This window comes from Lycorma delicatula, chromosome 4, assembly GCF_047948215.1.
Source record: "Lycorma delicatula isolate Av1 chromosome 4, ASM4794821v1, whole genome shotgun sequence".
Lineage (NCBI taxonomy): Eukaryota > Metazoa > Arthropoda > Insecta > Hemiptera > Fulgoridae > Lycorma > Lycorma delicatula.
In genome coordinates, this window is record NC_134458.1 from 73,846,794 (window position 1) to 73,871,286 (window position 24,493).

General features: G+C 29.9%; 1 protein-coding gene across 2 annotated transcripts in view; it reads right to left on the reverse strand.

Annotated features, from left to right (window-relative positions):
* Positions 1-23,192, reverse strand: part of Mlh1 (DNA mismatch repair ATPase Mlh1) — a 70,874-nt gene extending 47,682 nt beyond the window's left edge. The window contains exons 1-4 of one of the 2 annotated variants that reach the window (XM_075363344.1): positions 22,540-23,192; positions 16,247-16,310; positions 4,122-4,321; positions 1,662-1,818 (exon numbers count right to left, since the gene is read on the reverse strand). In XM_075363344.1, coding sequence (XP_075219459.1) covers positions 1,662-1,818; positions 4,122-4,321; positions 16,247-16,310; positions 22,540-22,652 — 534 coding nt within the window. In that variant the 5' untranslated portion in view covers positions 22,653-23,192. Of the gene's footprint in view, positions 1-1,661; positions 1,819-4,121; positions 4,322-16,246; positions 16,311-21,872 lie in introns of both variants that reach the window. The other variant, XM_075363345.1, reaches the window with a different exon arrangement.
* Positions 23,193-24,493: the final 1,301 nt, after the last annotated feature.

The window sequence follows — 24,493 nt, forward strand, 5'->3', positions numbered from 1 at the left end:
ATTTTAAGACATATGTTTATCTGAACTTTTTCCATTATTTTCATGAGTAGAAGTAGAATAGGTTATGAAAATCCCAAAACTTTGTGATACATCTGTATACTATAAAATAAAAACTATCAACTTTCACAATATGTAAAAAAAAAAAATCATCAGCAAGTTCAGATTATTAAATCAAATGATATTAAAAATATATGCTATGGTAGCTAATACTCCATCCAGCATTGTATAACTTCAATGATTTAAAAGAACCAGTTACTTAAGAGAAGTGTTTTAAAGAGTGCCATACGAAAATTAATGAAAATATGAGGGGTAGTTGAAATATAATAAAAATTGCGAATGTAACAAGAGTACAAAATGCCACACAAAGCAACAGGTGCTATCATCTTGTAAGTTTTATTCCCCTACTACTAACAAAACTAGTTGACCCACTACCTCTCACGTAGTAATTAAATTACTGCATACTTATGCTGTAACTTACTTCGACAGTCAGGTCTTATCTTATCTTATCTGTGGTTGTTACTTATGTTGTAACATGTAGTAGCAACTGAATTTTTTAACAGTTGAAAAAGTGAACACTAGAGACATTCAGCATTATATAAAATCCATTTATGAATATAAACTGCTGATCAATGTAGTGTGAGTAGATGGTCATAAAATTTTGTGCATCTGAAACTGGAAAACCAAATGCTGAGGATGAACCTCGCAGTGGTCGACCAATTTCTGTGACTGATGAGAAGCACCAAAATGAGGTAAAATCACCTCCTTTTTTGTTCTAAAACACATGCTATAACACCTTAGGAGACGTGTGTGTCGTATTCAATAATCTATGAAGCCAACAATTCTGGAACACAATAATGATTGTCACACATGTCGCATGCACCGCCATACTCACTATATTTGGTGTCTTATGATTTTCACTTCTTTCTAAAATTAAAAAAGGAATATTAAGGGTATTCATTTCACCAGGAATGATAAACTTAAGGATGTAGTGAGACTGTAGATCAAGAAGGAAAGAAGCATTCTTCATTGACAAAATGAAAAACTGGTTCACTGACGAGTAGTGAAATGTGTAACTGTAAACGGTGACTGTGTGGAAAAAAGGTAAACTGTGACTATGTGGAAAAAACTTTTTGTAAATAAAATGTGCTTTTATGCCATATTTGTTTCATTTGACTCTCTTTTCATTTATGAGTTATGAGCGGCTGTCATTACACTTCAGCCACTCCTCACAACTCAATTAAAACCAATTTAGTATAACTCGTATTTCAAAATCTGAAGTGAGAATAAATTATCACCCTAGTGCTTCGGCCTCAATTATAATGAACATGGGTGAGCATTTAAAATCTCACAACTCAAAACGAAGTAAATTATTTAAAAAGTTTTAAACATGGCTTTATGCAGATGAATTTAGAACTAATAATTGAGAAAATTTTTTAATATCAAAAAACTTTGAATAAAATTTAATCTATAGTTGCTGTGATTTAGGAATGTTGATATCTATTGTTTGATATGGTAATTCATTAATCATGTAGACTAATCAATTGTAAATTAAAAATTTACAATTTACAGTCAACTTTTTTAGCTTATCACCTTCCTCAATAACAGAAGCTTTGCATTACAATCATGATAAAATTACAATCAAATGACAATAAATATTTTACCACTTCGACAGCTCTATTGTGTTCTTCACTTGGATTTTTTAGAGATTTCCGTCTGGTTGCAACATTATAAAACAAATCTTCAACAGTAATCTGAGTCCCTTGATTTCCAGCACAAGCCTTTGGTGGTTCTTTTAGCTTGCCATCTTCATACAAAGCTCTGTAAATTCAACAAATAATATCATATCTCATAATAATATATATATGTATTATTATGACATATGATAATAATTAATAACATTAAAAGTCATACGGAAAAAAAACCTTATTAATTGTTAGTAAGTATTATTTTTTTTTATTAATTTAATTAATTTCATAATAAGATTGATTACTTTTATAACAAAAATTATTATTATTTTTTAATTATTACAAATACAATTATAGTCAAAATCTAGAACAAATAAGTACACGAATACAATTTTTTAGATAGAGTATATCATAAACATCATAAGAAATAACACAAAAGGCACACTACAGCATTAATAAAAAGGAAGGAAAATCAGGTTAAACAAATTAAACTGCAATCAGGGCAAGAAATAAAATGAAACAAATGGGGAAAAAATATATATATATTTATTGTTGCTACTTACATGCCGAGCTTCATATCGGTAAACGCAATACTAGCAGCTCAGATGTCAGCGAGAGTACAGTATACATACGCACCTGTGCAAGCATCACTCCCAAGTAGTTGACTGCATAGCTTTCCTACCACAGCGGCGCTGCCACTCAGGCTCTAATAAAAGAGTGAACACCAGAGACATTTTCAGTTCATAGTTGACCACCACTTGGGGAAGCAGAAGAAGAAGATGGAAGAAGTTCCACCCGGAGAAGATGGCCGGCTCAACATGAGACCTCCCGGCAAATGCCAACATCTCCACCGAAGCAGCAGGCCTAGCCGGCCTGCCGAGGGAGCCTCTGGGCACAGATGCTACCTTCTCGCCCCAGCTTACCAGGCTTTAATCACCCTGGCCAATGGGCCCAGCAGCAGGAGGCGGCCCAGCATGGAATTGCTCAGGAAGAACTGCCTCAGCTACACCAGCAAAAGACAACCTATACCAACCTGACACTGTAGGGCTCTGGGGGGTACCACTGCCATGCTACAGTGGGCACCCAACTGCTGCTGAGGGAAAGCTCAGTCTGATTCCAACAGATGAGCTGCAACTCCCCAACTACAGCAGAGCTGACATCGCTGGAGACTAGCTTCCAGACCCAACAGCCCTCCTCAGAGCTACTTCACAAAATGCACAAATGGCCCTTTTCAGGGTCACCACTCCAAAAACCTCAAACAGCCCTTACCAGAGCTACTAAAAGATTTTAAACAGCTCTTTTCAGGGCTACCACAAGGTTTTAAAGTGCCACGTGTTGTCGAAGCCATTCGGCAACAATATACATGCATATGTGTGTGTGTATATACATACAAGTGTTAACAAATTAGAGAAACCTTGAAAAACACCGTCAAACATAAAAAAATAAAATTTAGCAAATGCTCCTACCTCAAAACTATCTGTTTTTTGGTATGAGACCACTACTTGAGATGTACTGTAAATTACTCTTGAAACTAACAGTGAAAGATATTAAGTGATCACCATTTTGATTACAGTTGTAACTGAAATGTTTTATGCCAAAAGTTTTGTTTTTCAATGCCCTTTAAAATGATGTCGCAATCCTATGCCTTCCACTTAAAATTTTTGAGTTGCTCCCCATGGAAGCTTGGAAATATAGTGGTCTCATATGAAAATTTTCAAGGTAGGAGCATCTGCTCATTTATTTATGTTTAATACTTGAAAAGTTATTGAAGGGTTCTAATATTTTACTAAAATCTTATACATAATCTACTTGTTGAATATTTATCATGAATACCACTACTTTATATAATAAGTTATACAAATTAATGAATCCACTCCAGCTGTAAAAATTTAAGGAAGGCACTCTCTTAAATGGATGCATTTTTATTGTATACTGAAAAGTATTACAATAAGCGATATTAAAATTTACACAAGATAAACTAACATATTAATAAACAAATGTTACATATGACAACAACAACATTGTAATTGTTACATGTAATGTATGTATAACAATTACAAATAAACTTTTAGGCAAACAGCAAGACCATTTTCAAATTTTAAACTTTTATTTTATTATACTGACACATGTAATATTTTAAAATGTAGTCTTTTATAAAACAATTGATGATGAACATCATCAGTTTAAACATGTTCAATATGAAATAATAATCTGTCATTTACTTAAGAGAATATTTTCGTTAAATGTTTACTGTTACTATCCAGGTGAGTTCATAAGATTGAATTTTATACACATAACCTCTTTATCAATATTACAACCTCAGGAGCACATTAAAAGAAAGAAAAAATAAAACAATTTATGAAATTAAGTCTAAAAACAAAAGCAACAATTAATTAATGATATAGAAACAATATGTGAAAGCTGAATCAAAATCACCTGTAAGCACATTTTTCATTAGCTGTCTTGGTGACAATAGCGAGATGAGCAACATGACTGATGCTGGCCAATGCTTCACCCCGAAATCCAAATGTTGAAATAGAATTCAGGTCTTCAAATTGTACAAGCTTGCTAGTAGTAAATCTCTCACAGACAATTCCTAAATCTTCTTTCCGAATGCCAGAACCATTATCTTGAATCTACAATTAAAACAATGATTTTGAACTCAGAAATACATCGCTCAGCTGACAAATTTTGCATACTAGCATGCTACACGGAGACAAAAGGTACTATCGAGTTGGACGTGGCAGCACGTGATAGCTAAAATCCCCCTCTACAAACCTGCGATAATCTGCTGAAATCCACTTAGTGGTTTGTTTTCAGTAGCAATTAAAATGGAGCCAATATGTCAACATGGTTAAAACAGCACACAGTGATCAAATTTTTAACAGCAGAAAGTGTGAATCCTACAAACATTTTTCATCGTTTAAAAGTGGTTTATGGTAGTGAGACTGTTGACAGGAGTACTGTGAATAGGTAGGCGTTGAAATTTCACAATTTGCTTCAAAGCGATTGGTGAATCACCCAGCAACACATCACTATTCAGTTAGGCATATTTAAAGAGCGAGTAGGCCATATTATCAAGCAATTGGGTTACCGTAAAATCTGTAGACATTGGGTACCATGCAAACTGACAGATGGCTCTCCGCAAGCTGAAGTTTGAGCCTATTCTGCATTCGCCATACTCGCCAGATTTGGCTCCGTGCAACTTCCACTTCTTCATAAGAGGGATCTCAAAGGTAATCAATACACCACTGACAATGAGGTGAAGGAAGCTGTGGCCACTTGGATCTGAGAAAGACTGCCAGAATTTTTCAAAGACGGAATGCAAAAACTTGTCACGCATTGGGAAAAGTGAATCAGTGTAAACAAGTATTATATTGAAAAATAAATAGCATTTTGTAGCTAAGATATTGTACTTTTATTTATTTTTTATTTCATTCCAATATTGATTTTCATTTCCATGCTACACATATATGTGCAAAATTTATCAGCTGGGCCTCATACTTTTCTTTTCGGTTATTATTTATAGCTATAAATGTAATTTACACAAACTGGGAGGTTTACAGTTTAAAAATTTTAATATTGAAAGTTGAAATAAAGTTGCAATTTGTGTACAAACTCTTAAGTCACAAAATTCTGCCTCTGATACAGAGTACAAAAACCATTATATAAACTTGAAATAAGTCAACTTATTAAGTACATTCAGTATTCCATTCTTTAGATGGATAGATATGCTTGATTAACACACAAAAAAAGAAGAAAATGATGAATCCACGAGATATTTTCATGAAACCCCCACACTACAGAAATTAAAGACAAAGCTATACAAGTCATAAGAATGCACAGATTTATATAATTCATGATGAGTGTAGCAATACTACACAAAAAAAAATATGCCATATCTCAAAGCCTAAAAGAAAATTAAAGAGAATAGTACAACTATGCAAGCACTAATTATAGCAGTACAAAAGAAATCAACTACTACAAAAATAAAATTTTTTTCTACAGAAACCAACACAAATTAAGTATTTTGTTATCATCTCTATACAATTAGCATACAATATTTTATACTTGCTGAATAGCACAAGCGAAACGAGCCTTCAATAAGAAATATAATTTGTTTACATCAAAAATTAATTTAAATGTCAGGAAAAGATTTTTGAAAGTATATGTTTGGAGTGTCGCTTTATATGGAAGTGAAACTTGGACAATCGAAGTATCTGAGAAGAAAAGATTAGAAGCTTTTGAAATGTGGTGCTATAGGAGAATGTTAAAAATCAGATGGGTGGATAAAGTGACAAATGAAGAGGTATTGCGGCAAATAGATGAAGAAAGAAGCATTTGGAAAAATATAGTTAAAAGAAGAGAGACTTACAGGCCACATACTAAGGCATCCTGGAATAGTCGCTTTAATATTGGAAGGACAGGTAGAAGGAAATAATTATGTAGGCAGGCCACGTCTGGAATATGTAAAACAAATTGTTAGGGATGTAGGATGTAGAGGGTATACTGAAATGAAACGACTAGCACTAGATAGGGAATCTTGGAGAGCTGCATCAAACCAGTCAAATGACTGAAGACAAAAAAAAAAATTGTATACTTTATTTTATAAATATTAAATTTGAATAATTATGTGTGGTTGCAAAACTCAATGGATTAAATAATGTAAATGACTAATTTATTTACTATTATTGTTTTTGTACATCTTCAGGTACATGAATTACATTGAATTGATGCAATATAAGAAGAGTGGAAGATTAAAAATTGAGGAATAGTTTAAGAAGAAGCTTGACTAAAAGAGTGCATGACTTATACTGGAGTTGTCCTTTAAAAATCTCTATAAAATGTGTTTGTACATTCCACACTGTTCCACAACGTTCTGCTATGTTAACACGTTACTTTTATTAAATAATGCACTAATTCAAAATTTGTGCAAATTGTATGAGACAATCAACTAACCTGGATTATATCTTACAATGGATTGGAACACTAATACAGGTGAGTGAAACCTTCTGGTTTTTTGCCTATGTAAAAAGTAAAATAACCATTACGTTTGAATTAATATATATGGTCAAAAAATTACGCATGTTTATCTTACATTTATGTGGTTTTTAAATGTAGATGACTAAATTAACTATTTCTTGCTGTAAATGATACTTAGCAGTTAGTTCCCAGAAGAAATAAGCATGTGCTCAAGAATAACATATGATATGCAGGAAAGTTATATTACTTTCCAATGTATTGATTGATATTCTTCTTACATAAAATTTATATATATACACACATTTTTTTATTTTAATTTCATTAATGACACATGAAGCAGATTAGGAGCAAATATTTTATAACCCACGGGTGTAACATGTTAATCAGCAATTTGAGCAGTTCGTAGTTCCTACTCTTTCTACACAATTGTCACTCACACAAAAGGTATGAAAAAAAATTATTGTATATTTAGACATATATATGATTATAAAATTAAAAAAGTTTCAAAATTGTATTTTAATTCTTGGTATTAGTATATATTTTGTGGAAAAGTTGTTGACATTTTATATTTGCCAAGTACTTTCACATATATAATTAGTATGAATTTTACATTACTAATTTTCATGAAATTTTCAGCACAGAAAAGATTATGCTACACAGTTTTCAGAAATTTTATTTTTTAAACATTTTAAAAGAATATAGAATTTTACAAAAAATTCTATTTTTTGGATTTTTACATTAATTTTAGATTTTTAGATTAATTTTTAGATTAATACATTTTATAGGACAATTTAAACAAACTGTATCACAACTTTAATAATAAAAAAAACTATATTTTTAATGATATGCAGGAATATTTAATCAAATTAAATTGGGAAAATTTACAATGTTTTTATTAGTATGTTGATAACTAACAAGACAATGATACATACTTCCCACTCTTAAAAAGTTGGTTATTATGCCCTCCCCCATTACCATGACCATTTCTAAACAGCACTACTTAACAAGTCAGTAATCATACCAAGTAAATGGCAACTTATAGACATACCAAAAAAAGTCTTTCAACAACATAAAATTCAATATGTAATAATAGAAGAAAAACTTTCAGATCCATTTATAAAATATCAGCATAAAACTTTAGCCTCCCAAACATAATTTTTTTTCACATTTCATATCTGGAACAAGCATTCTTTTGGTGTACATAAAAATATATTCTATAGTATGATTGGATGAAACATAGAAGTTTGTTTTTGAATTTTTTAACTAGTGACTGCTTCAACATTTTTATAAGACATTAGATTTCAGTGTTAAAAGTAGTACATGTATAAGTAGTCATATCAATGAATTACTGCTGGTCAGTTTCCTGAAAACTTTCTATGTTTTTGTTATAAAATCAAGGAAGTAAAAATTTTACTGGTTGCAGTTTCTGTGGAAAACATGAGAGCAAGATGAATAAGATATTTCACATATTTGGTGTTTGTTTTAATTGCAAAATGTGAAGATTTTGTTTTCTGTTTTTGTTTTTTCTCAGGTTTAATTAATTTTATTTTTTTAGTTTGTATAGTTTCTGAGATATTTTTTCCTGGGTTTCTGGTGTTTTTTTCAGACATTCACACTTTTGTTCAGTAGATTAGAATAGTTTGTTTCAAGTGGTTTATTGGATTTAATTAATTTAATTGGATATTTATTTACTAGATAATCTATGAATGTATAGTAATAGTATTTTACAAGTTACCCAGAAATTAAACAGCATTTTTATATAATGGTTGTGCTGATAACCTCTCACTAACAATGAAAAGTCAGATAATTTTTATGTATTAGCCACTATAAGCTGACTTTTATGACTAAAAATATAATATTACTATTTTTCTCAGCATCTACTATAATTAGTGAAAAATAGAATATGCTACCAAATGTAAAATTTTACGCATGATACAGCTTTTAAATACAAGCAATGTTCACTCTATAAAATGTTATATGTACATAAGGAAAGTATATGATGAGATTATTAATGAATCAAAAAGAGAAAGTAGCACATCATTTTCAATGACGGAAGATTGAATGTTCATGACAAAGATAATACTGGATGACCCTCTCTTGTAACCAAAGAATGAAGTAAGATATAAACAATGAGATACAGATTACAGTTCATTTCATCAGATTTCAAGTCTCTCCTACTCATAATTGTCAGATGACTACAAATCAATTATAATGTGATGATTTAGTCAAAAAATCTGTCAGTTGGTGAACAAAACCACTATTTGAAAATTTTTATAATAATGGAATAGAAAGTCTAGCGGTACAATATGGCAAATTTTTAATTTGCATGGTAACCAGGTAAAAAATGAATAAAGAAAGTTTTGTTATAAATAGTTTTTAACTACTAATTATTTTTAATTTATAACAGCCAAACATTCTTCATTTCACAAATGACTGATGTTTCATCTACACATTTATAGTAGTCTACAGTCTTGACCTATAAGCACATGACAACATCAGCTAATATTTTGGTTACATTCAATGGATCCAACCAGTTGTATTTATTATTATGATAGAATAATTATTATAGTTCTGTTAAGCTAACAATTTGATTCAGGATCTTTCAAAATGTCAGAACAAGTTTTCAAGGAACAAAAATCGGCTGGCTATCAGATCACTGTTTGGTACCCATAAATATCATTTAAACCAATAATTGGTATATGAAAACTTTTAACTTATCCATGGATTTATACTTATGAATAAGCTACAGTGACATAAAAATTAAAAAGAAAAATTTGATTTCTAAAAAATAAATAATAACAACAAATCAACATCTATCAAATGAGATAACGTAGTGGCTTATGTGTAACTTGGCACAATATTTTGGCTTACAAGAAAGGGCTTGTTATGCTTCCATTGTCACTTTTAATATATTACCAACTTAGTCAAAAGATCACACAGATTTATTTTAAATAAAATTAAGATTTTGTTTCAAAAACAGTAAAATTTTTAATTATAATGCTAATTAGAAAAAAAAAGAAAAAAAATATGAGCTTTTCTACATCTTCATTACTGTGAACAAATACATTTGCATATAGTTATACATATTATAAATAGATCTTATATTAAGTTTAAGATATTAACTAGATTATTACATGATGATATTACACATTTTAATCACTTAAGGCATATGTGGTCAAACGATTTTCATTAACACATTCTAGAAAATTTTTTACTTATTTCCTTTTTTTAGAATCTTCACATATCACACTTACTTCATTATTACTTCATACGATCATTTTTAAGCAGTAACTACTTCCATTTTTTAACTTCATAATTAATTGTATATTTTTTTATGTCACTGATCAAAGCTTTTGCAGTCTTCCTTGATTGATGCAGGAAAATTATGGGAAAGTTACATTTTTATTTAAGAAGTAGCACAGCTACTTATTCCTAGCATGATCTGAATAATATATTATTAAACTGTAATGTATAAATTAGAATAAAATATTTATTTTGCTAAATTCATAATCGCTGTAATATAAATGGCATTTTTCTCAGAAAAGTTAGTGGAAAATATCAAGAGTTTCTTGGATTAGAGAACTTATATAAACTTGCTAGATATATCTGAAGATACAAGTAGATTTGATAAGTATTTGGATACCGTTTAATAGAAATAAGCTCTTTCATATAGTTTTGTGGTTGTTCAACTGTATACGTTATTTGTAATAAATTGGTCCAATTTTTTTTCATTAAAGTGTGAACTAAGACTGATATGATCTTGCTGATAAATCTTCTCCATGAATTTAGATTAGCCTCTATTTTAACTACTTGAGGTAGCATACATACAGACATGTGTGTATATATACATATATATATATATATATATATACACGAGGTCTGTAAATAAAGTAATGAGACTAGTTTTTTGCAGCCAAAGTGGCAACACTGTAAAGTTACTAGTAAACATATGGTTATATGAACAGCTGATTTATATTTTTAGTCTATTGTTGTAACATAAGATGTAAAAAACTTTGTGAAACGAGTTTTTGTTGTGCGTTACAAAAATGAGTGATGCTAATTATGAGAAATGTTGTACAATCAAGTTTTGTGTTAAACTCGGTGAGAATGCAACTGAAATTTTTCAAAATTGAAATGAGCATATTGGAGATGACCCTCTGTCACGAGCCCAAGTTTTTAGGTGGTTTAAAGCATTTTCAGATGGCCAGGGATCAGTTGCAGATGATCCATGTTTTGGAAGATCGTTAATGTCAAAAAGTGACGACAATGTTGAGCAAATCAGAGTCCTGATTCAGTACAATCGGCGATTAACTGTCAGAATAATTGAATTTGAACCATACACAGTCCATCAAATTTTGAAAAATGAATTGGACAAAAAAATCATTTGTGCAAAATTGGTCCCAAAAAACCTCATTGTTGAACAGAAAACAAGGTGGAAGTGTGCTGCGGCCTTCTAGGGTGAATTGGAACTGATCCTGATTTTCTAAAAAATGTTATTACTGGTGATGAATCTTGGATATTTGAGTACGACCCAGACACAAAATGTCAGATTAAGGAGTAGCACACTTCAAACTCACCATGTCCCAAAAAAGCAAAAATGAGCAAATCAAAAATTAAAACCATGCTAATTTGTTTCTTTGATAGTAATGGCATTGTTAATAAGGTGTTTTTGCCTACAGGAAAGACTGTAGATCAAGATGTTTATCAAGAAATTCTTGAGACTGCAGAAAGTTGCCCATGTGAGACCAACCATCAAAGACAACTGAATGCTGCATCATGACAATGCACCTTGTCACACTGCACTCTCAATTAATGAGTCTTTGGCAAAGAAAAACATTCCTGTAGTTCCTCAACCACCTTATTTACCTTTTTGAATCCCTGCAACTTTTCCCTGTTCCCAACTTTAAAAAAACACCATTTTGGAACAGTAGAAAACAAAAAAAAATGTAACCGACCATCTGAAGGATATTCCGGTTTCTGAGTTCCAACACTTATATGAAGAATGGGAAATCTATTTGAAGCATTGCATGGCTTCCCAAGGGAACTATTTCAAACTGATAGGAGTCCATGTATAATTAATTGGATTGTAAATAAAAGGTTTTTCTGAACCAGTCTCATTACTTTATTTACAGATCTCATATATATATATATATATATAAATATATATATATATGGTAAAATATATATATGTATAGTATTTTATATGTATCAGTATATATACCATATATATATATATATATATATATATATAATAAAATACAAAGTAATATACTGTGTGCTGCTGTTATTCCTTAAAAATTACAATCATGTTTAACATCTTATGGTATTATCAAACAACTACATATGCTATATCTATTACATATATACATTTTTTTTCATACATTACATACCACTGTATCATATAAATTATTTTAAACAAATATTTAAATCCACCATATACAGTTCAAATAAAAGGTAAGAACACTCACCTATCTATAGGGCTTTCGGATTGTTACACCAACATCAGCAAACAAATGTTACAAATTACACACAATTATAAATTAAAAAATATAGTTTAAAAAATCATTAATATGTATATACTAGTGTCATAGTTAAAACTTATTTTATCTACCACGGTAAGATAATGAATCTTACCCCCTTACGATTCATTATCTAACCATAGAAGGTAACTAAGACACTAGTATATACATATTAATGATTTTTTAAAAATGTTAACTATATTTTAACTACATATTTTAATTTACATTTTAATTCTAATTTAAATTTTGATTTTGTGTGTAATTTATAAAATTTGTCTGCTGATAATGCAGTACTACTTCGAAAGCACTACATATAAGTGAATGTTCTTACCTTTTATTTGAACTGTATCTGGTGGATTTAAGTATTTGATTTTAAAATAATATATATACTATCAATTCTTTTATGAATCATACTCCACTGTACTATATACAAATATATTTTATTAAATCAACAAAGTACAGAATAAATAAAGTAGGATGACTTACCTTATTCCAATATATTTGCAGGAGTGCTTTTGCAATTTGCTTGCATCATCAGCTGCATTATATATTCATCTCAAATTATATTACAAACTTAATAAAATATAATAACATATGCATTTATTTATTGTTTTTAAAATTTAAAACCTTTTAATTTTTTATTTTAAACTTTATTCGTTAAATGAAAAATTGAACAAAATTTAAAAATACAAAAAATTAATTAAAATTAAAATTATAAAATTAACAGTAAAAAAAAAATTGTAAAAGTTTGTTTTACATATGTAAAAATATGATGTCAAGGCATAAAATCAAATAAAAATAATTTTAATTTTAAGTAAAGCAATTATGCATGTTGTCCATTTAACTGAACTTACTTTATACTGAAAAGTATAAGGTATAAAGTAAAGTATAAAGTATACTGGAGTATAGTGAAGTAAGTTCAATTAAATGGACAATGCGCATAATTGCTTTACTTAAAATTAAAATTATTTTTATTTGATTTTAATTTTTGATTTTTAATTTTAATTTGATTTAATGCCTTGATGTCATATTTTTACATATGTAAAAAAAACTTTTACAATTTAATTTTTAATGTTAATTTTAATTAATTTTTCATATTTTTAAATTCTGTTTCATTTTTAATTTAACTAAATAAAAATTTAAAATAAAAAAATAAAAAGATTAAAGGTTTTAAATTTTAAATAAAATAAATAAATGCATGATAAGTTATTATATTTTAAGAAGTTTGTAATGTAATTTGAGATGAATATATAATGCAGCTGATGACGTGAGTAGATCGCAAAAGGGCTCCTGCATATATAGTGGAATAAGGTAAGTCATCCTACTTTATTTATGTTGTACTTATTATACTGTATTCTGTGCATATATATAAGCTCTTTCCATACTTAAATATCACCCTGCGAGTGTGTATATACATATATACACAACAGGGTGATATTTAAGTATGGAAAGAGCTTTATATTGCACATTTGAGAGGTATTTTGAGGCACAAGGAAATGGGGTTCTACATAGTTAAAAGAAAAATCTGCAATATGGTGGATTTTAAGTTTTGTCTGCCATATTGGTTCAACCATATTGTACCAAACTTAATTTTTTTAAGTGGGAAGGTATGACACATGATTTTGATTTAAAATATTACAAGAAAAACAATGCCGAAACTCATTTTTCTGTTAATGCCTTTGTTATCAAGTTATAAGCATCCAAAGTTGTAATGATGGAAAAATCGTGCTAACAATAAAACAAGGTAAAACGCACTGCATGAACAATTATACTGCATTTTACATTAATAATGCATACAGTAATGAACTTTAAACAATGCTATAAAATTGATGATAATAATAAACAATAATTAATAAGTAACAACACAACAAATGAAACGGCAATATCAACTGATATTATTTTCTAAATAAAAATTAACTTCCAGTATAAAGTCAGCTGACATTGTTTACTTACAGTAAATGAAGCAAATCAGCTGGAAATACTTACTTAAAAAATGTATTACAAATTTAGTTGAGTAAATAAGCTGTTAATTTAAAACAATACACGTTTTATTACATTGAAACAATGCAATTTATTAACGCCTCATTTCACCTTTTTACTTCAACGTACTTATAATGGTAAAATTTGATAGCTAGTAAAAATTAAGTCGTAGGCCTAGTAGTTCAAATTTGTATTTTGGAGAAAGTTTTATTAATAGTTTTCTCATTCACTTTTATTAAATATTTAATTTTCAAATAAAAGTGCCTTCTTTAAGTGAAACCGAAAGAATAACTCTGTTGATGATGTACGGTGAGGTGACAGGTCGGTCTTTACAAGATATATATCATTTATTTAATAATGGATTTCCAAAAAAGAGAACCAATAAATAAATCAACTGTTATCAAGACAATACAGTGATTTTAAGAAACTGGTACTGTAAATAATCGTCCTTGCAACAGTAGACCAAGAATTTTGACAACTGATACAAAGTCATTACATGTATTGCAGATCTTTGTTGAAGACCTTCATTCATAAATTCAGAAAGCTGTGGTCCGACATTATTTTTAAATTCAGTTATTTTTCAATTCAAAAAATTTTTAAAACAAATAAATTTCACCCTTATAATCTACAGCTGGTGCTAGAACTTTCAGAAGATGATTTTGACTGTCGAGTTTAGTACTGCGATATGCAAAATTTAGACATAGATGCAAACTTTTCTAATTCAGTCTTTACTGATGAAATGACTTTTATGTTAGATGACCATGTGAATAAGCAAAACTTTTGATATTAGAGTGATAATAACCGCCAGTTGGATGTTGGAAGCTCATACACAGCACCCTCAGAAAGTGAACGTTTGGGTAGGAATCATTGGTCATTGTATTGTAGGGCCTTTTATTTTAGATGACAATCTTACAAGAGATGCTTACTGCAACTTGTTAGTCAATAAGATTTTACCAAACATCCAAGAAAATGTTGGAAAAGAATTAAACAATAAAATATGGTTTCAGCAAAATGGGGCACACCTCATTTTTACTTTAGGGTTGGACAGGTCATATAGGAGCCACAGAACAGCCTGCCAGGTCCCAGACCTGTCTCCTCTGGATTACTTTTTTGGGAGTACCTGAATAATGTTTACAAAACAAAACCTGCAGACATTGACAAATTAAAAAAGAAGAATAACTGATGAATCTATTCATGTACCACCAGACATGATGCAAATTATAAACGAATATTACTTGAGGTTAGCACACTGGCAAGCTGCAGAGAGGAAGTATTTTGAATATTTGTTATAAAATAGTAAGCTTTCAAAATTTATTCAAATAGTAATTTAAGATCAAAAACATTTATTTAAAATTTTTAAGTAAATACTGTAATATTTACAGTAAATAACATCAGTTGATATAAACATTTAATTTGTTGTTGTACTGTTCATTATTAGTTACTATTTATTATCAATATTATAAACCATTTAATTTGTTGTTGTGTTGTTAATTATTAGTTATTATTTATTATTATCAATATTATAGATCATTACTATATGCATTACAACTGTAAAATTGTTCATGCAAAGCGTTTTATCTTGTTTTACGGTTAACATGATTATTCTGTCGTTGCAAATTGAATGCTTATAACTCAATAACGAAGGCATTAACAGAAAAATGGATAGCACCATTGTTTTTTCTTGTAAAATTTTAAATTGAAATCATGTGTTGTATGAATGCCTTCCTAATTAAAAAAATTAAGTCTGATTCAGTATGGGGGATCCAAGATGGCAGACAAAAATCAAAACACACCATAATGTATATTTTTTTTAACTATGTAGAACCCCATTTCTTTGCCTCAAAATACCTTTTAGATATGCAGTATAAGGCTGTTCCCATACTTAAATATCACCTGGTATGTATATATACATATTTTTAATCTAGTTGTATTTTAATTTAATATGTAAACCAATAAAACAGCCGTCTGAATACGACACAACAATCAAATGTTTGAAGAGGGACATATAATAAACTTGTTACACATGCTTATCTACAGCTTCAAACAACTTGAATTTTCTAGGTATAATGCTAAAATTACCTGCAGTATTTTCAAGCCACCATGTTTCAAAGTTATCTGAATGTTAGTTGCTTTTGCATCTAAACTGAAAAAATTAAATCACAAAAATCAAAAAAAAATAATAACATAAGAATTTATGCAAAATGAAACTGAAGTATTAATCATATTAAATAATAATAAAATGATGGGCTTCAATAATAATAATAATAATAATCAAAAAATTCAACAAGCATTCAGAATTCTATAGCAACATGATTATTTTTAATTATTAAATATTATATGTTAACCCTTATTTACAAACCTATGTAATTTTTACAGATATAATAATTTTGTTTTCTGCTATTTCTCTACTAGAGCACAGTAACGCACCGCACTCCCGTTACAGTTATGCTTTCCTCAGTCCATTTACGTTAGACAAGCAGATAAAGCAGCCATTTTATCTTTATTGTATTTTCATCAGTTAAATATCAGAACAGGACACTACATAAATTTTACTTATGATTATTATTATTATTATTAATGTCTATTAACTCTTTGTAATATTACGCATTCTTAGTATTAATATTTAATATTCTTTACATAACATTTTAATATGATTAGAATAAATGACTAATTTCTATGCAATTATTATCTTCCATTGTTTCAACCTTTATTATTTGAATATTAAAGCTAAACTGGGAGTATTTTTGTTTCATTATTTATATTATTTTGATTTCATTTGTTCAGAATTAATATAAAGAAAATAGGAGACAACAACATTATTTGTATTCTGCAAGATTTGTATGATATGGATAAGGAGTATGAGAATTATTTGGAAGAAGAAGTGGCCGACACTGACACAGATAGTGATTATGTTCCTGACCCTGAAGAACTAAGAAAAGATCCAAAAGAAGAGATCGTAAAAGAAATAAGAAGAGCATAAGTTATTTTACAGCTAAGTAAGAAGAAGATAAATGACACTAACATAAGAAAACACTCCAAATCTGAAGAGAACAACAGTTTAATAATCGTGACTTAAGAAACAACAAATATTAAGAAAAAATATATATTCATTTGGAAAAGCTGCATCGCCTCATTCAACAGGAAAGGTACCACCTAAAGAAATATTGTTCACATTCAACCTGGGCAAGTGGGGAAACCCAGAGTAGCAAAGAACCAGTGGAATGTTTTAAAAACCTCTTTATCGATAATATGAGTTAAACCTGCAACACAAACAACAAAAAAGCATCAAAGAGAAAACTACAAAATGCAGAATAAATTTACTAATCAGACGTATGCTGTATTTGGTTTGTCAATTCTAGCAGCTACAACCAGACATAATCACTTGACTACAAAACCTCTTTTTGATGAAGCATATTCAGGGTCAAGATTCATCTGGACAATGATGAAAAAAAAATTCAACTTTCTAATCAACCATCTTAGTTTTGGCAATAGAAGTAATAGAAAAGAAAGAACCATGACGAATAAACTTGCTCATATCTCAGAAATTTGGGGAAAATTTCTTAAAAATTGTAAAACCTCAGATTCCTTAAGAATCTATTGCTCCAGAATTTATCCAAAAGAAAATCAACTCTTCATTTTTTTGGAACAAAAAAATTAAATTGTATGCATTAAGAGAAGGCAAGAGAGCGTCAAATGAAAATAATTGTCTTAAATAAATATATTATTTAAAAGACTAACAATTAAACTGTTGTCTTAGTAGCAGTTGTGTAAACTTAGTACTACAAAAGAAGTTTGTATATTTTATATTTCACATACAGCTCAGATTTATAACAATGGTCAACACTATTTTTGTCTCACGAGTACCAATAGGTGTACTTAATGCAGTTTTAATCATGTTTTCATATATGTATTTGGAATTTCTCCATCATCCATAGTTTTTTTGTTATTTTAATTTTTTTAAATATTTAAAAAAATTTTTTCATCCATTTTTACATTGTCAAGTAAAAGCTCCTAGAGCATTGTAAATATGATGAAACCAAATGAACTAACTCAAAGGGTAGGGTTGCTACTGTTGTGCAGGTTCAGATGTGTATAGACAAGTACAAATGTGATCTAGTGTAGCACACATTCATCAGAATGATGCCAGTTGTGAGATAGTAGTGAACCAGTAATCATGTCAGTGTGATTGCTTTATGTGTCTGAATTATTGTATTATATTATTACTTTATATTACAACTTATATTATAATACAACTTTATTTCTTTTAATTTGTCATTAGTTACAAGATGCCTAGTTTATTTAATCATCCTAACAATTTTTTTTAATGTATGTGGTGAAGTGATGCTAAAGTCCCAAAGGCAATACCTTACTTCATTGGTAAAAAATTGTAATAAACTTTATTATGGGTGTAAAGTCAGGGACCAAACAAGGGTCTAGGCCTCATATCTGTTGTTTATAGTGTTCTAGGTTTCTCACTACATGGAAAAATGACACACGCCACATGCCATTTGCAATCCCTATGATTTAGAGGGAACCCAAAGATCACTCTTCTGACTGTTATTTCTGCTTAACAAACATCAAAGCGATTACATAAAAATCAAAACATACAGTAGTGTATCCTACCTTGCAATCTACAATGAGACCAGTTCCACAATGCGAAGAATTGCCCATACCAAAGCCTCCAGAACATGTGATATTAGATGAAGAGAGCCGAGAGTCTGATGAGAGAAAAGAAGAAAAAGAAACAGATTCTGATGATACAACTTTTGAACAAACCAGTTCATCTGAGCCTCATTTAGTGACTCAAGAAAATCGTAACAATCTCATACGAGATTTAAAGTTATCCAAAAAACAGTCTGAAATGCTTCCTTCTCGGCTAAAAGGATGATATCTTCTGCAAAATAATACAAAGATATGTACTTATCTTAATCATCAATCTGAATTTAAAGACTATTTTTCTGAAGAAAATGGCTTAGTGTTTCGTAATGACATCTCTTCTCTTAATGAAGATAATAACTCTGTAATAAACATAACCCAACAGAATGGCGCTTGTTCATTGATTCCTCTAAAGTTAGTTTAAAAGCTGTGTCTCTGCATAATGGCAATAAATTCCCAGTACCTCTGTAGCTCACTGCTAGTATGAAAGAAACATATGAAAACTTTAAATTTGTATTGGAAAAGCTTCAATACACAGTGTATGAATGAAATATTTGTGGTGATTTTAAGGTAACTGCACTTATTCTTGGTCTGCAGCTTGGTTACACAAAATACTTGTGTGAATGGGATAGTAGGAACAGAAAACCCCATTTCATTAGAAAAGAATGGCCTAAACACAAATCACTCATTCCTGAACACAAAATGTGAAACACGACCCATTGTGTAATCTTAAAAATGTGTACCAACCTTCATTACATAACAAACTAGGATTAATGAAGAATTTCATTAAGGCCATGGACAATACTCCTGGTTTTATGTACTTAAAACAGAAGTTTCCTAAAATTAGTGATGCCAAAATTAAAGAAGGAATATTTTTGGGTCCACAAATACAATCACTTTTCATGATGAAAAGTTTGTGGAAGTACTGAATCCACTGGAGAAAGAAGCTTGGCAAGCATTCAAAAAATGTTACACAAGAGTTTTTTGGGAAATCGAAAGGTGGAAAATTACTGTGATATTGTCAACAATCTTATAACATCTTACAAAAATTTCAGTTGTAATATGTCCTTAAAAGTACTTCCTCCACTCGCACCTAGATTTCTTCCCAGAAAATCTTGGCACGGTGAGCAATGAGCATGGGGAACACTTTCATCAGGAGATTTCAGCTATGGAAAAGAGGTATCAAGGCAAATGGAATCCCAATATGCTGGCTGATTACTGTTGGACCATCAAGAGGGATGCTCCACAGGCAAAATATAGCAGAAAATTGTCATTTCTTACTTTCTAGGTAAGTCAAATGTTTGAATATTGTGTAATTAAGAATACAGAAAGTATTAAAATGTTTGAAATTATAAATGCCTGTATCAGAATTACATATTTTTCTTCATGAGACAAAAAAAGATTTTTTTTTGTTCCTCAGTGTAATTAGTATAAATTTTTGTCATTAATGGTAAAAATCTAGCTTTTAAAAATCATGTTTACTTTTTTAATATATTTTACATTAATAAAAAATAATTACAATAGAAATAACAAATATAAACAATGAAATAATAAATACCAAATAATGAATGAAACAAAAAAGATAAAAAATAAATACTTCAATGCTGGTAAACTTTAAGCTTTGTTAGTAATAATAATTCAGAAAGATCAATAATCTTTTAAAAGGGATAAATGTTAAAATATTAAGAGGTTAATAAAAAGAAAAAGATTAAAATGCTAAAATTAATAATTGCTTGACTCTATGCCTAATTCTTGTTACAGTAAAATCATTGTCACAAAATTATCTGACAGTGTATAATGTTATTCTGAAGCACATTGCAAATAATTTTAGTTCCAATACATTTCATTTAGTAATATAATTTTCAGATCAGATTAATTGATACTGCAAAACAACTCTCGAAGTCGCTATCATTCAAAACCTGTAACTAGCTTCTTAAAAAATTTTAGTTTAATATTTGTTATAACACTACTCCAAGCAACTACAACAAAAGAGAGAAGAGAACAAACACACAAAAATGCAATAAAATTTATATACAAATACTAACTTTTCATACCATTCTGCAGCACATCCTTCTCCCACATGTGTTAAATAATCTGACCAATAAAACCATATCTAGTGAAAACTACACTTAAGGACTTAACATAGTAGCAAACATCTAAAATAGAAGTTTAAATCCATTTAGGGAAACGTTAATTCAGAAAAGATTAGGAAAGAGATATAAATATAATGCAGAACATCAAACAGAAAATAATACTACACAACTTAACTCGGCAAATAAACATTATAATACAATATCTGCCACCTGCAATTGTAACAATTTTTATTTTAATATCAATTTCATCATTGTACATTAATCCCATTTTCTAAAAAACAAGCAAATAAAACAAAAACAAACTAGGTATGCGCTGTACAGTTAGAAATCATTTATCATGAAACACACTGTTCACCATAATAATCATATGCAAAGAGTGGAGCAGAGAAATGTTGCATTTTTTCAAGTGGAAGGTCAACAAATCAGGGCCTAGTCACAATAGTGAAATTTTAATATAATCAGTCTCTCATCTGTCTTGGCTATAATCTGTTGTCAAGTACTAATTAATTAATAACAAATCCTGGTATGATGAACTTAGGATATCAGAACTACTTGTACACTGTCACTTCATTAACAACAGGGAATGGTCCATAGGTCCTACCACAATCAGACTAAATCTGTTACTTGGGAACTTTTGAACTGTCATTAAGACTACTCATTATGATTAACCAACTGCTCCTTTACAATTTATTTAAATTAAAAATTTTTATAAAGTAAAGTCAATTTTAAGTAAATTACTAGCTTCAGTTATTGTTAAAATGTACATTAACCAGAGACAAAAACAGATTCAAACAACATACACAAACGAGAACCCAGCTTTATTACAACTCAAGTGATAGAATATGTATGCGTTTTAGAGATATTAACCACAGTATTAAAGATTAAATATGCTGGAACAATGTGAAATATACAAACTAATACAGCACCATAATAAACACAATAGAAATTGTACATACCAAAGAGCCATCCTAATTGCTTACAGATTAACATCAACTATAGGAAAACCATAAACAATAAAAAAGGCTAACTACCAGCTGATCACTTTGCTAAACAAAACAAATTCACAAAAACTGTTCTTGTCATATAAATTTTATGATTAAATCTAACCAAATGTAATGTAATACTCTTAATAAGGAATTTCAACAGAATCCATTTTATGCATACAGTAACTTTTGTAAAATTATGAAGTCTGAATCTAACACTAGATGATCAACTTTCTTGACTTTACACTAGATTGTCAACAATTTCACACATAGACAAAAGAACATATATTACATTATCAACTTTTACTAATCACATCATTACATATCCTATAACTCTTTTTGAACAGCTATTTTAAATTTTATTCCATTAACAAAGTGGATCATCACATTACTTATTGTCTAATTTTTCTGGGACTTTATATTGTAAAATATATTTCTAAAAACTTATTAGTTTAGCAACAGCATTCATTTTTACGGCATTCAACGGCATTTACAGTTCATGATTTTCATACAATAAACGTACATTTTAAAGACTTATATGTTATTCTTAATAATTTTAACAATAAAACTGAATCACATGTTTGTTATCATTTAATACCACATGAACTTGATTTCCCGCAATAGAGTAAATACTACACACCTATTTTCCAACAATTCTTTCAGAGCATTAGCCGGCCTCTGTATCACTTCACCAGCAGCAATTCTATTAACCAACGTCTCATCTAATTTTTTTATAGCACCAGGAACACTCATATTCTCAAAAATCACAAATAATTTTAACTCTTCAAATAGTCACAACCAAACAATAACACCATGCGCAGACTAGCTAACTAACTTCGATTCTTCGATTGTACAACAAAAATATCGTAGGTGAAAATCGAAACCTTTTTAGCTAATTGTCGGGTATCTGAAACAACATTATCGGGAGGATCACTAGAAACCCCTTAAACTTCCGTCGTGTGCACCTATTATTTAAATTTATACTCCTTCTAAGATTAATTTGTTTTTTTTTTTAATTCTATACAAAATTAATGCAATGTTACTACATTCCTCGATATCGTTATCTTCGTTTTAACTACGTGTTGTACGATGTTGTTAAATATCGATAAAAGAAAATGTCAGTATTCACAATTCCGATTTACAACGTCTGTGAACTGCGTTACAGATATGCGGATAGATACAGCGGCGCCATATTGCAGCAGTCAAACTGGTTGAAAACTTCATATCAGAATAAGATTGTAATCCTAATTATTGCAACATATATCTTTATCTTGGTTTTGAACCTCTATCAGCTGTGCAAAGTTTCTATTATTTAATTTTTATATTTATCATCCCCAATGATGTTATTCATGAGCTAAGGGAGACTTTCTTTTGTTGTAATGCACTTCCATTCCTATAAATTTCGCTTCAGACCAACAGCGCATTAGTTTGTAACAATAGCTGAGTAATAAAAATATCATATAACTTTTCTATTGGACAGAAAACTGCTAGAAAGTGTAAGGTTAGAATGTATCTATGAATACCATTATTATATGGAAAATTCAAATTGTGATGTAAAGTTTGTGAGGGCAAACCACCACTTAGACCTTATGTAACAGAATAATGAAGAAACAGGTTCCTACAATTAATGTTGGGTCAGCAATGTAAATTTTTTGTGCTGTTGTAAAATGTTAATAATAACGCTTTCTTACTGAAAATTTTGTAAAGTTGGCTATAATACATTTCATTTTTAGGTGACTTGTGCTTGAGCTAGTTTCTATGTTAAACTTTTTCTGTAACTTAAATGATTTAAGTTTGCTTTTTTGAAGATATTTTTCTTAGAATGTTGTTTGTGTGTTTGAATATTTGGAATGTTCAAACATTCATCCAACCAAGGTTTGTCAAGCTGATTAACAAAACTAAACACTATGTAGACTATTCGTTCTCAAAGTGGGCAATAACGACCCCTTGTGGGCGCTGGAGGCCTTCAGGAGGGCAGTAGAAGGCCCACAGAAAGTCGGGGGCGTTCAGGCGGTGGCTAATTAAAAAAAAAAAAAAAAGGCAAAAATTATGTTTTCCTGAATTTCAAACTAAGATGAAATACCTACTACACTACTACAAAAAATTAAAGGGACAGCTATATTTTATGATAAAAAATGATTGTATTCAAACTACTTTAACTTTGCAACCAAGAGGCTTAGAGACAAATAAAAAAGCTTGAATACTCTACTTTTTTACAGTATACTTCGGATTTCAAAAATCATCAAATAAAAAAATCAGTGAAAAATTGCTCTCATTTATAATGTAAGTTTCAACTCAGAAATAGAATATGCCACATTTAAAAACAGTAATTGCAATTGCTGTTTTTGAGTGCATCTTAAAACCATCGCTTCTCGGCTCCTGGCCCCGTGCTGTAATACTTGTATTTACTGCTACCGGTAGCGATATATTGCTTCAACAAGTACAACGAGCCTACGTTCACGTCGTCGGGGTTGACAACGATCAGTGGCTGTCAGTCAACCTGCGTTGCTGTGGTGTTTAGGCAACACAGCTGCGTAGTGTGTTGCAGAAGTGCCACTGTCAGCTAAATAAGGACGTTTCCTTTGTTTGAATCG